Source organism: Salvia splendens, unplaced genomic scaffold, assembly GCF_004379255.2.
Source record: "Salvia splendens isolate huo1 unplaced genomic scaffold, SspV2 ctg270, whole genome shotgun sequence".
NCBI lineage: Eukaryota > Viridiplantae > Streptophyta > Magnoliopsida > Lamiales > Lamiaceae > Salvia > Salvia splendens.
The window spans coordinates 1292-14589 of record NW_024598909.1 but is presented as its reverse complement, the minus strand read 5'-3'; the positions used below and the strand labels follow the sequence as shown (position 1 = coordinate 14589).

General features: G+C 44.0%; 1 protein-coding gene across 1 annotated transcript; it reads right to left on the bottom strand.

Annotated features, from left to right (window-relative positions):
- Nucleotides 1-795: 795 nt before the first annotated feature.
- On the bottom strand, nucleotides 796-2890 carry LOC121789533 (S-type anion channel SLAH3-like). Its single transcript, XM_042187972.1, has 4 exons — nucleotides 2770-2890; nucleotides 2289-2687; nucleotides 1408-2178; nucleotides 796-1300 (listed from the first exon to the last, which is right to left on the bottom strand). The coding sequence occupies exons 1-4, from the start codon at nucleotides 2866-2868 to the stop codon at nucleotides 905-907; spliced, it is 1665 nt and encodes a 554-aa protein (XP_042043906.1). The 5' UTR covers nucleotides 2869-2890; the 3' UTR covers nucleotides 796-904.
- Nucleotides 2891-13298: the final 10408 nt, after the last annotated feature.

The window sequence follows — 13298 nt, the reverse complement described above, 5'->3', positions numbered from 1 at the left end:
TTTCAAAAATAGAATGTACATATTTTTGTGAGACAGACAAAAATGGACAGTGCACATATTTTTATGGGATAGAGAGAGTATTAATTTAAATTAAAAGTGAGGGGAATTAGTTAGTGGAATATGAGGCCTATTACCAATTATAGTAAAAATGAACTGGGACTCCTATTCGCGAACGAACTTAAATGAAAAAACGAGATTCATATTCACAGACAAAATAAGTACTAAATAAAGAATATTCTTATAAGTTTGAGTTTAATAGTATAAATTATTGGAGTAAAATCACTATTTGATACTCCCTTCATCCACCATTTATAATCTCATTTTGACTTGGTACAAGTATTAAGAAATTATTTGACTCTTTAAATAACAATGAAAATAGTATTGGTTTTATAATAAAATGCGAGTGTAATTAGTTAGGTGAATTGAGGATTCCCTTACTTAAAATGGAGAAAAGCAAAGCGGGATTTTAAATTACAGACATTCCAAAATAGTAAAATGAGAAAAACCAGAAGGAGTGATATTTACATTAAAATGAGTTTGGGTTTACTCTAAATAGTTAGGGCTCCTGTGTTTGAATTGCTAGAATTTTACTATTGCTTAAAATGAATTTGGAACATTATATTACTAGTAGAACACACCTCGATGCAGATCATGGTTCATCTGCTCGATAGTAATTAAATTTGATTGAGGTATATGCATCCTAATTCCTATAGTTGGTTTTGTTGTCAAGTTTTGCCTTTTCATATGATGTAATCATATTTTTACTAAGTGGTAACCTAGTTAAAACATAAAATGTAACATTTGATGACACGTCAATATTCCAATTATGCTCGACAAAAATCCCTCATACTATTTTACAAAAGGTTTATTAGAACTCAAGAAAAAAAAAGATTTAGTCCTCATCTCAGGGTTCAGCTGGTTGAGTCTCCACCACGTCGGCGTCTTTGGGATCGGAAAACTTAAGATAGTAGTCGACGGTGGCGTCGGAGCTGGCTGCTCGCCTGTGGTACCATCTCCGCGTGGTGGTGGATGATTTGGGCCTCCTCTCACTTATAGCAATGGCCATGTCGTTGGGAAACAAATCCCCTAATATAAAGGCATGGATCACCGTTACCACAAGCAGCGCCGCCACTATAAGCGTCGCCACAAGGCACAGTATCACCGCAAACGTCTTCGTCACCGCGTTATCCACCGCGCTCGAGTACCTTATGGTCGCGATCGCTGCTCCCGTCATCGGAAACGTGTACGCCCACCACGCCAGCGAGAATCTTATCCCTCTAAAGAAATTCACTCGGACCGCCTACAACAAAAACAATCACATTAATTATATACGGTTATATTTTATGCATTGCTGTCAACTGAACCACTCTCTAGTTCTCATGATCATTGTCAATTTTAGAACTATACCAAGGACAGATAGAGGAACATGGCGATGAAGTAGGCGATCCGCGACCCGAAATCGAAAGACCCGACCATCTTCGCCCACGCCATGGACGCGACGCTAGGTGCAGCAACGAAGAGGAAGAAGACCGGATGAAGCTCTTTGGGAAGCGTCTCGTTCGTCGGAAGTCTCTGATAGAGCGTCACAAACAAAACAGTGTAGTGGGCCAATCCAATGGCGAAGAAGAAAATAGGCCCTTCTTTTATCCCCATCGACGCCCCTAACAAGGCGCCGACGAAGTTTCCGACCACTGACAGGTGGTTGCAGGGGTTTGCCACCTTGGACAGCCGCCGCTGGCCTCCCGACATCCACTGGCCGTAGATCTTCACCTCGAGGCAGAAGATGGGAGTCATTAGGACGTACCAGAGCGGTTTCGGCAGAGTTTTATTGATCGACGGCGGGATTCCCATCGCGAGGAAGAGGAGCGCGATCCACGGAGCGAAAAAGAAGTTGACGCGGATCGGGTGGTGGTACTCGCGGCGGACGGCTTCCCAGTAGAAGACGAGCTTTAGCGCGTAGATGGCAGCCACGGCCGCGATCAACGCGATGGAGATGAACCAGAACACCTGGTTTATGTGCGGGCTTATGTGGAGAAACCTTGTGGATTCCGTAGAAGATATCGTCTTCCACATGATGGCTTGGCTGCTCACGCCCAGGCAGATACCGAACGACGAGACCGGAAACCGGAGAAGGAACGGCCACAGCTTGTCCTCCGGCAGAAGTATTTCCTCCGACGGCTGTTCACAATAATAACACACAATTTATATCATTTTATTTTAGGTGAGATAAATAGAGCAGTTATCTATCCTAGCAAACGCTAACAGAAGAAATTAGATTATGAACATACACGCAAGACGTCTAGTTCTGGGCCCTCTAAGGCGTCGAAGTATCGGTCTACAGGGACGCTTCCCATTTCGACGCGGTTAGAGTCTCGTTCGCGAGGGCGGCCGCCGCGGAGATTGGTGAGCTGCCGCTCGAGTTTGCCCGACCATGTCTTGAAAGAGTCGTACCTCTTGTCTCTGAGCTTGTAGATTCGAGGCGGGAGCGGGGCGGATTTGCCGTTGGTGATGGCCTGGTGGAGGGCAGATGGTTTTGGGATTGGTTGGGAGTAAAACATGGTGGTTGGAGCAGAGGCCAGATTTGTGCTGTCGTCGTCGAACAGAACTCTCTTTGTTTTGTGCTTGAGAGGTGAAAGCGGCATGCTGATCGAAACAGAATGCGTCTCGATTTCAGCTGCTTCGATTCCCTGTTGTTGACGATGCCAAAGTCTTTAAACACTATACTATATGCATACAAGAAAAGTAAGTAAAATGATTGATGCAACTTACAGAAAGTGATGCGTGGGGGTCTTCAACGCCATCAAAACCAGCAACCTCGTGGTCGCTGATGGCTTTGATCAGTGAAGGAAGCTCTTCATCCTTCGTCATATCTCTCTCAACTAATTTCTTAATTTTGTAAAATACAAACACCTATATACTATATTAAGTTATGTCTTCTACTACTATATATATTAAGTGATGCTGTGAATTTAATGTGGAATGTGATGTGACTCCGCGTGTGCAAACAAAACAGCAGCGCTCAATGACAAGGACGCATTTTTTCAACACACTTTCACTTCAACATTAGGTGAGCTATATATATGAAGCAAACCAGCTTTGTCTTAATTGGCATCATAGTAGTATTATATTTTATAGGCTTCAACATTTATAACTAAAAACACAGCTAATTACCACAAAATAGACGGATCCTCCCCACTCCTTATTCAGACAAATGCAAATCAAAATGCTTATTTTAATGGAAACATGATGATGGAAAAATTGAAGATACTAGAACACAGCGTTTATTTAGATATTTATTTTTCTCTGTCAAAATATTTTACTATAGACAGGCCAACACGACCTATATTCTTTGTTAGCTGTCACAAAAATGGACGGCGTAGGTTCTCTACACCAAATAGGTCTCCAGATTATTCTAAACAATTTAAGCAGAGTTTTCGGGTCAAACAACCATTACCTACTACGGCCTAAACTAATTGTCCTAGGATATTCCCATCAATAATCCTTTTAGCTCAATAGAAATTTTTGTACTATAAATTAGTACAGCTGTCTAAATAAGCAGCACTAAACATTATTATCTTAGTGATGTCTATGAAGATATCAAAATAAAATCTACTATTATATTCTATGGCTAATTAAGTGATATTGATGATAACTTATTAGTTATAACTTATAAGTCATCGTGGCAGGTTCCCACCGTCGCTGAGGGCCCTTTGATATATGATCACCGTCATATTTTCTACTACATCTACATCATTAAGTCAAATATGTTTTGAACAGATCAGCTTGATAATTAATACTGAAATAAATATCCAAATTCATTGGTGTCAAAATTCATATCATGAATTTTAATTATCCTCGTGTTTTTTGGATCAAGTCATATTCGCCCACCACATCAATTTGAAGGCACTTCATTTTTTTTTAATAAAATTGGGGTTTCGTAAAATACAACGAGCTTAGCACGCCGCCATTCCTTTATTAAATTGGAGTATATTTCTTCGAAACTCAGTTTTTTCCCTTTCTGGCATGCAGTAAACCCATAATTCACGCGGAAAATGGGAATTTCAATCACAAAATTAGGCATTAAATCAAGGGGTGTCATGTGAGGACAAATTAAGAGCTGGCGTTCCTATCCAGGTTGGACTGTCCTGTTTGATGAATAATGAATATGGGCCAAGAAACTTCATAATTGGTATGTGATGATTTAGCGAATTTTTGATGGGAATAAATGCAAGTAATAAATGAAGATCACAACACTGAAAATTATGTGGTTCGATTTACTGAGGTAAATCTACGTCCACGGGAAGAATAGAGGGCAAATTTGTATTGCTTGATCTAGCTTACAGATTACAATACTGATTTGCTATATGAGATTCAGGATCTAGAGAACTTAACCCTGGTCTATCTGATCTAAGTTCTATTTATACATTCGAACTAAGATCGTGGTTTGCAGCCCTGGTAGGGGGGTTGATAACTGCTTAATACCACTAAATAGATCGTGGGTGTAATGGAGGTCGTGGAGATCCTGCATGGGTCCACTATCTCCTTGTTCGGTCGAATACTGAGACCGAACTGCTTAACTTTGCCGATCAGCTTTTGCCGATCTGAGAGTTGAGCTCGATTGGTCGGCTTTTACCGAGCTATAGGCTGTGACCGAACTCTTTGGTTGTGCCGAACTGATACTCTTTCTTGGGTTTTGGGCTGATGGGCCGTCACTGCTATTGGGCTCGCAATTATTGTTTAGTTGTTTAGTTCGTATCCCATCACCACCCCCCCGAAAAGCGAAGTGAATCACTTCGGCATTTTGGATAAGTGTAAGGGGGAGGCTGACGTCACGGGACGTGCTCTGCACGTGTCTGCATTAAATGTGACAGCAAATCCGGCCAGAGAATCCAGAAAAAAGTGGGATTTGAAACGGTGCGACGAACTTGAAACGCCTCTGCGAATCTGATAAATATTTCCTTTCTTCATCATTGGAACACTTTTGCGATTATTTCTTCTGCATTCTCTCTCTTTTTCGTAAAATTTTCTTCCGCTTCTTCAAGAATTTCTTCAGAGACTTTCGACCATCAAAGAGTAAGAATCATGTCTTCTTCTTCTGAAACTGTTTCTGAATCAGGTAGTGGTAGGAAGGGGGGTAAGGGATCTTCTGGCCGGAAAAAGTCCGGGGAGAAGACGGTAGAATATTTTCACAGCATTTTGAGTAAGGATACTGTGATATCCTTACACAGAAAATATTTTCTTCCTGGGGGGTTAGTGGTGATTCCCGACGACACTCATAGGGCTAACTCGCCGCCGGAGGGTTATGCCACCGTTTACGAAGCCTGCTTAGAATGCGGGCTTCGTTTCCCTCTTCCCCCCGCCTTTGTAGAGCTTCTTGATTTTTTCCAACTTCCTTTAGGTCAGGTGACTCCAAATTCTTGGAGGCACTTATCGGCCTTTGCTGCCGAGCTGCGTAGACTAGAAAAGGATCTGTCTCTGAGGGCAATCCTTAATTTCTTTCAGTTTAAGAGAAAAGGATCCTGGTTTTACTTGATCCCTTTACAGCCCTTTAGAGCCTTCTGTAAAACCAAATGGCCGATGTGGAAAAATCGCTTCTTTTTTTACAATAGGACAGCGGCTCCGGACTTTTCCTGGAGAGGGCCGAAGTCCGTAATTCCTCATCCTCGGGTAGAACCGTTGGACGAGCTCGAGGGCGGGCTCAATAAGATTCCCATGATTAGGAAACAGTATTTGGAATCTGAGCTCGTCAAGGGTGACTTCGTGTTCGACTCCTCGTCTTCGGACGAAGAGACTGAGGGTGAGGATTTCTTTTTTATGCTTTACTGCTTTAGCGGCGAAAACTAACTTTGTTTTCTTGCTTTTTGGCAGTGAACATGCTAAGCAAGCTTGGTCGCAAATCCTCCGAATCAAAGGAGCCGGAGAAACAGAAAACCACCAGCTCGGCGTCTGATGCCGAGAAGAATCCGAAGAGGCAGAAGACCTCTTCGAGTCGGTCTTCGGATCCAAAAAAGCCGGGATCGACCTCGGCAAGGGGGAAGGCGAAGACTCAGAAACCCCCAAAAGCGCCAGAGAGAGACATTGTCCAGGGGGGTTATGGATCAGGAGTGGTTACGGCCACTTCGGAACATATCTCTGAGCCCTTTTTATGGCCAAAGGACTTTGTAGAGGTGAATTTTCTTCTTGATTTTCTGGCTTTGCTTCTTTCCTATATTTTTTTTGTGGCCCCTCTGTTGACTTTTTCCTTTTTCCATTTTCAGAGGAACAATATGCTCTGCAAACTCGTCACAGTTGAACTCTCTAAAGCGTCCAGCGATTATGATGAGATGCAGAGGAATTTGAATGCTGCTCGTCACCAGGCCGAACAGGCTCGGGCAGACTTTGAGAGGGCAAGGGCCGCTATGATCTCGGCTCAGGATGAAGCCCAGCGTGCCAAAGACCAGCTCATCATCCAGAGAGAGCGGTCGAAACAGAGGGAGGCGGCTGCCGTGGTTGCTCAGGGGGAGGCTCTCCGTGTTTACACGGAGAAACTCTTTTTGAGCAATCAATTTTCGGCCCTTATCGGTGATCTGCTGAAATTGATGACCGATAATGTTGAGCAGGAACCCGAAGTCGTCTTGCCGCTGTATGGCCGAGAGATTGCAGCGCGTCTCCAGAGTCTGCCGCTCCTTGAGGAGCTTGCGTCTTCATCGGTCCTGCTTTCTGCTGAACGAGTCCGTAATTGCCGTGCTGACCGTGACGAGAACATGGAGGCCATCTTTGCCTCCTTGGGGCCTGTTTCACACGCTTCAATTTTCAAAGAAGAGGGTGAGCAGGAAAATGAGGCCGGCAAGGAGACCGAGCAGAAGGATCAGCAGACCGGCGACGGGCACGCCGAGCAAGAGGTGCAGCAGATCGGCGATGGGGGCGCCGAGCAGGAGGGAGGGAGGAGGGAGGCCGAGGCTGAGACCGAGGTCGACAAGGAGAAAGAAGCTGAAACCCACAGGGAAGCCGGAGACGAAACTGGCGGAGTATGATTTCGTCTCCCTTCTCTTAGTTTAGTTTCTTTCTTTCTATTTGTAAAATGGCCTTGAAGCCCTCCTTGTGTAAATTTTTTCTTGTGAATGAAAAAAATTCTTCTTTCTACACTCGTGTCTTCCTTATAGCTTTTCTTAATCTCTTTTACTCCTATTGTGGTTTACTGCCTGCTCGGTAAACTGAAATGCCGAACTGACATAGCTGCTTCGTATTCTTAACTCTAAGGAGCTGGAGGTACTTCACTGGAAGCGGCTATACTCTTTGGCTTTAAATGAAGCTGAGAAAAAAGCTATAGACGACCAGATGAAGTATGATGAACTCTTGGCTCGTTTAGTGGAGCTGGAGTCCAACAATAAGGACTTAGAGTGCATAAAGAAAGATCTGGAGGCCGAGCTGAATACTGTCATCGCTGAGAGGACTGCATATGAAGATTTCATCTGCGGGCGCGGGGGAATGACTATATCTGAAGTTCAGAATCAAGTTGATGAACTGTGGGAGAAGCTTCATGTACTCCGGAAGAACAATGTGCTGGAGAGCTCGGCTTGCCAACAAGTTGTGAAATCATTGCGGCGCTTGGCTTCTCTGTACGACATCATTCTTTCCCGGCGTCCCTCAATCGAGAGATTCCTTAGCCGTTTCCCGCTAACAGATGCTCACACTCCAACTCAAACCTCTAATCCACTTACTCAAAATTCTACTCCAAATCAGCAACGGACTCAGGAGCAACCGGAAACGTCAACACAAGAACGCCCTGAAGTTCGTAGAGGAGTTGTGAATATGAGTGAGCAAGATCAGCGAATGCTTCGTGAAGAGACTCTTCGCCGCCGAGGTGCTAGAACTTCCCGGACTCAGGGAAGAGGCGGTAGGTCGATCAGAGCATCTCGTCCACCTACTTATTCTTCAACTGCTCGGAACGCCCGAACTCAGCATCATGAGGATTTTTCGGATAGGTGGCTCAACTTTAGCAATCGTAGACAGTAGAATAGTCCTTTGTAATGGTGTAACGCATTCTCGTAGGGCAGCGGAATTGTATGCCCAACAAGACTTAGTAAATGAAATTTTTTCATTTCGCTTCTATCACTGCGTATTTACAGTTCAGCGATTTTTTATTTCATTTATTGTACTCGTCCTCGGTCTTATGAAGTAAACTCTTCTTTGACCGGACTTAGTTAGTGTCCTTATTTGGCGAGTTTTATCGCTTGGATTGGACTTTCCCTAGTTAACCGGAGTGGTTTTCGGCTTATTGCAGTTCGTTTCAGACGAATTGCTTGTTTCTTAAGCTGAATTGTGGAATCTTGTATCTTCCTTAGAAGCTTGGACTCACAATTGTCTTTAATACATGATCTAAAAAAAGGGGATCAGCCTTTAAGGAACAATATACCTCAGTAACATTTATAAGAGACAAAACGCACATAGAGAGACAAATAAAAAGGACGAAAAAGATTTTAATCTTTTAAAAAACGACAAGTATAAAGAACAATAAAAATATGAAAGCACATAACCCTAGGACCGAACTAGACACAAGACTGACCGGACCTTGTCTCTTACAAATAGAACTTCTTGAGGTTGGAAATATGCCATGTTCGGGGTACTTGTTCTCCTGACATGTGAGTTAATTTATAAGACCCTTTTCCCAGGACTTCTGACACCCGATACGGACCTTCCCATGTGGGTTCAAGTTTGCCCAGCTTTTCTGCTCGGCTTACTTCATTGTTTCTCAATACGAGATCTCCCACTTGAAACTGCAGCTTTTTCACCCTTTGGTTATAATACCGGGTTACTTGCTCCTTGTACTTGGCTTCTTTTATGAAGGCCAATTCTCTTCTTTCTTCGGCAAGATCTAGTTCGGCTCTCAGTCCGTCGTCATTCAGTTCTGTTGAGAAATTAAGGGTTCGGGGGCTGGGTATGCCGATCTCAACCGGAATTACGGCTTCAGTGCCGTACACTAGACTGTACGGAGTTTCACCGTTGGAGGTTTTTGGTGTAGTTCGGTAAGACCATAGGACTTGAGGAAGATTTTCTACCCATTGTCCTTTGGCTTGTTCTAACCGAGTTTTTAATCCTTTCACCAAAGTACGGTTTGTTACTTCCGTTTGTCCGTTTGCTTGTGGGTGAGAGACTGAAGTGAACCGCTGTTGAATATTCAACTCTTGGCACCAATTCTTGAATGTTTTGTCAGTAAACTGAGTCCCATTATCTGAAATGAGGATATGGGGTATGCCAAATCGGCAAACTATGTTCTTCCAGACAAAATCTAATGCCTTTGAGCTTGTTATCGTAGCTAATGGTTCAGCCTCCACCCACTTTGTGAAGTAATCCACGGCAACGATCAAGAATTTCATTTGCCGGGGAGCTTGTGGTAGTGGTCCTACTATGTCTATGCCCCATTGCATAAAAGGCCAAGGGCTTTGCATAGCACATAGATCAGTCTGCGGCGTCCTTGGGATATTTGCATGGATTTGGCATTTCGTACATTTCTTAACTAGCTGTACTGCTTCTTGTACCAAAGTTGGCCAATAATATCCCCATCTCAGAACTTTTTTAGCTAATGCTCTAGCTCCGATGTGGCTACCGCAAGATCCTTCATGAACTTCTCTAAGGATGTAATCCGTCTCTTCTGGTCCTACACATCGCAATAACGGTTGAAGGTAGGACTTTCTATATAGGACTCCTTCATGAAGTTCATACCGACGTGCTCGGCATGTGATTTTCCTTGCTTCTCTCTTATCCTCGGGCAGTTGTCCTTGATCTAGATACTTTAATATTGGCGTCATCCAGTTTGGTGAACTGGTTACTGAGTGTACTTCAGCTTCATCAATGCTTCTGTGCGGTAATTCCTCCACCTTTGAGCTCGGATATGAGGCCAACTTACTTAAAGTATCTGCTCAGCTATTTCCCGCTCTGGGAATGCGGATTATCCGAAAATAAGAGAAATTTCGGCTAATACTTTGCGCTTTGTCCAAGTATTTTTTCATCCTTTCACCACGGGCTTCACTTGTACCCAGCATGTGATTCACTATGACTTGTGAATCACAATGAATTTTGAGAGATTTGACAAGTAGACGTTGCGCTAACTGAAGTCTGGCAAGAAGGGCTTCGTATTCGGCTTCGTTATTAGTGGTTGGGAATAAGAACCGAAGTGAATAAGTTACTTCGTGTCCGTCGGGAGCGATAAGTAGAATACCAGCTCCACTTCCTGTCTTATTCGAAGCTCCATCTACGAATCCAATCCAACAGTCCGGCGGCTCTACTTCGGGTTTCTGGGGCTGTGTTAGTTCATCATTGGTAGGATTTTTCTGTTCGGCAATAATAGGGATTGCCTGATCGAACTTTGCCTCTACAAGAAAATCTGCCAAGGCTTGTCCCTTGATGGCTTTCCGAGGTAGATATTCTATTGAATGTTCTCCCAACTCTATGGCCCACTTGGCAATTCTGCCTGATGCTTCTGGCTTAGTCAAAACTTGCCGAAGTGGAAGATCGGTTAAGACGCATACTTTGTGAGCATAGAAATATGGCCGCAGTCTCCTTGCTGCATTTACTAATGCCAGAGCAATTTTTTCCAGAGGTTGATACCTTGTTTCGGGACCTCTTAATGCTCGGCTTGTAAAGTAGATGGGACGCTGTTTTAGGCCTTCTTCTCGTACAAGCACCGCGCTAATGGTTTGATCTGATGCTGCTAAATATAAGAATATCACTTCGGCATCTGTTGGAGCAGAGAGAGTAGGAAGTTCGGTTAAATAACTTTTGAGTTCGTCAAAAGCCTTTTTCTGTTCGGCTCCCCACTCAAACTTTGGTGCCTTCTTCAAAACATTGAAGAACGGCATTTGCTTTTCGGCTGCTTGGGAAAGGAATCTATTCAGTGCGGCTAGACATCCAGTTAGCCTTTGCACATCATGTATGGACTTCGGCATTGCCATGTTCTGAACAACTTGAACCTTTAGGGGATTTGCCTTGAGTCCTTCCTTTGAAACCCAACAACCCAGAAATTTTCCCGAATCTACCAAAAGGTACATTTTTGGGGATTGAGTTTGAGGTTGGCTTTTTTGAGCACGTCGAGAGTGGATTTGAGATTGTTTTCGTACTCCGAAGTGCTTCTGCTTTTAACAACTATGTCGTCAACATATACTTCAACCTCTTTTCCGATCAGGTGCCGAAATAGCTTATCTACCATCCTTTGATATGTGGCTCCGGCATTCTTTAAACCAAATGGCATCTTTTATAAGCAAAAATACCGAAGTCAGTAATGAAAGCCGTTTTTGAAGCATCATTCTCATCCATTAAAACTTGGTGGTATCCTTTATACAAATCAAGAAAACAGAAAATTTCGAAGCCTATCAGAGCTTCTACTTTTTTATCTATGTTGGGAAGGGGGTAGCAATCTTTAGGACAGTGCTTATTTAGATCCGTAAAATCTATGCACATCCGCCATCCTCCTTCTTTTTTCTTGATCATCACAGGATTGGCCACCCAAGAAGGATATTTTACTTCAAATAATACATCCGCTTTCAGTAATTGGCGGACTTCGTCATGGATGACTTGATTTCTTTCTGCCGCAAAGAGTCTTTGCTTCTGTTTTATAGGCCGGACTGAAGGATCAATATTTAACCGATGTGTAATTACCTCGGGAGACACTCCAGTCATGTCCAACGGAGACCACGCAAAGACATCTTTGTACTCTTTGAGGAGCTGGATGGTCTTTTCCCGGAGTAGAGGTGTTCCCGCGAAACCGATCTTGACCGTTCTGGATGGATCATCTTCGTATAACTGAACTTTCATCGAGTTCGGCTCCGGTGTGACTTCGTTCATTTCGTCTGCCTCTGACTCCGGCTGCTGTGATTGCTGTGCTTGATGGTGCCGATCTGATTGTTCGGCACTTTTAAGCGCAATCTGCAGACATTCTTTTGCTCTCTTTTGATCACCTCGGATGACTGCTATCCCTCCTTTAGTGGGGATCTTGATTGTGAGGTGATAAGTAGAGCAAATGGCCCGAACTGTGTTGAGCCAGTCTCTTCCCAGTATAATGTTATACGGGGATCGAGCTTTTACCACAAAAAACTCGATCACCGTACTGGAGCTAGTAGGCGCTCTTCCTACCGTAATCGGAAGGCTGATAATACCTTCAGGGCGGGTGTCCTCCTGGGCGAAACTTTTCAGAGGAAGTGGGGCCGGACTGAGCCGAGCTGGATCCACTTCCAGTTTATCAAAACATTCTTTAAAAAGAATGCTAACCGACGCTCCTGTATCCACAAACACTCTGTGGATCAGTTTGTTTGCCACTCCAGCTTGAATGACAATAGCGTCTTGATGAGGAGAAATGGCCGGGACGGGATCTGCATCTGAAAATGTAATTACTTCCTCCTTCTTCAGCCTTTTATGTGTTGGCTCCTCTCGATTGAAGCCTCTGCGCTCTGATTTTAGAGACGATTTAGTCTTCCCGGCTGGGAGAGCGTCAATAGTCTGGATTACTCCATCATATTGCGGCTCGTCATCGTCTTCGGGATCCTGTTGCCTTTTAGGATCCTGAGGAGCGCAGTTCGCACTTCTCTGTTTCTTATTCTTTTTCGGCGGCTTGCTTTGGTATTTTTTTAACGTCCCTGCTTTCACAAGAACATCAATATCTGCTGCCAAATTTCGGCACTCCTCGGTATCATGACCGTGGTCTTGATGGAAGGAGCAATATTTATCCTGACTTCGGCGCGTGGCCGATTTCGTCATCGGCTTTGGTTTTTCGAACATATCAGAATGCAGTTCGAAAATTTCCGCTCTCGACTTGTTCAATGGTACGAACTGAGCGGGTGGTTTCTCAGGATTGAGACGTGGTCCCAATCTGTCTTGTACCGGTGCCCTTTGAATTCTTTCAAAAGGAGTTCGGCGAGGATGTCCCTGATCGCTATGATCGGGCTTCCTCTTGTCTCCTCTGGAAGAGCTGTCTAAAGACCGTTTTCGACGGTCTGCCTCATCAGCACGAGAAAACTGGTCCGCAATGTCCCACATCTCTTGAGCTGTTTGCGGACTGCATTCAACGAGCTTTCTGTAGAGAGCTCCTGGCAGAATTCCATTTTGGAATGCCGAAATGACAAGTAGATCATTGAGATCATCTACTTGTAGGCATTCCTTGTGGAATCTTGTCATGAAATCGCTAATCTTTTCATCGCGACCTTGACGTATAGAAAGCAGCTGAGCCGAAGTGATTCGGGTTTCAGCTTTCTGGAAGAACCTCCTATGAAAAGCATCCATTAGATCTCTGTAAGATCTAATGCTGCCTTGAGGGAGGCTATCAAACC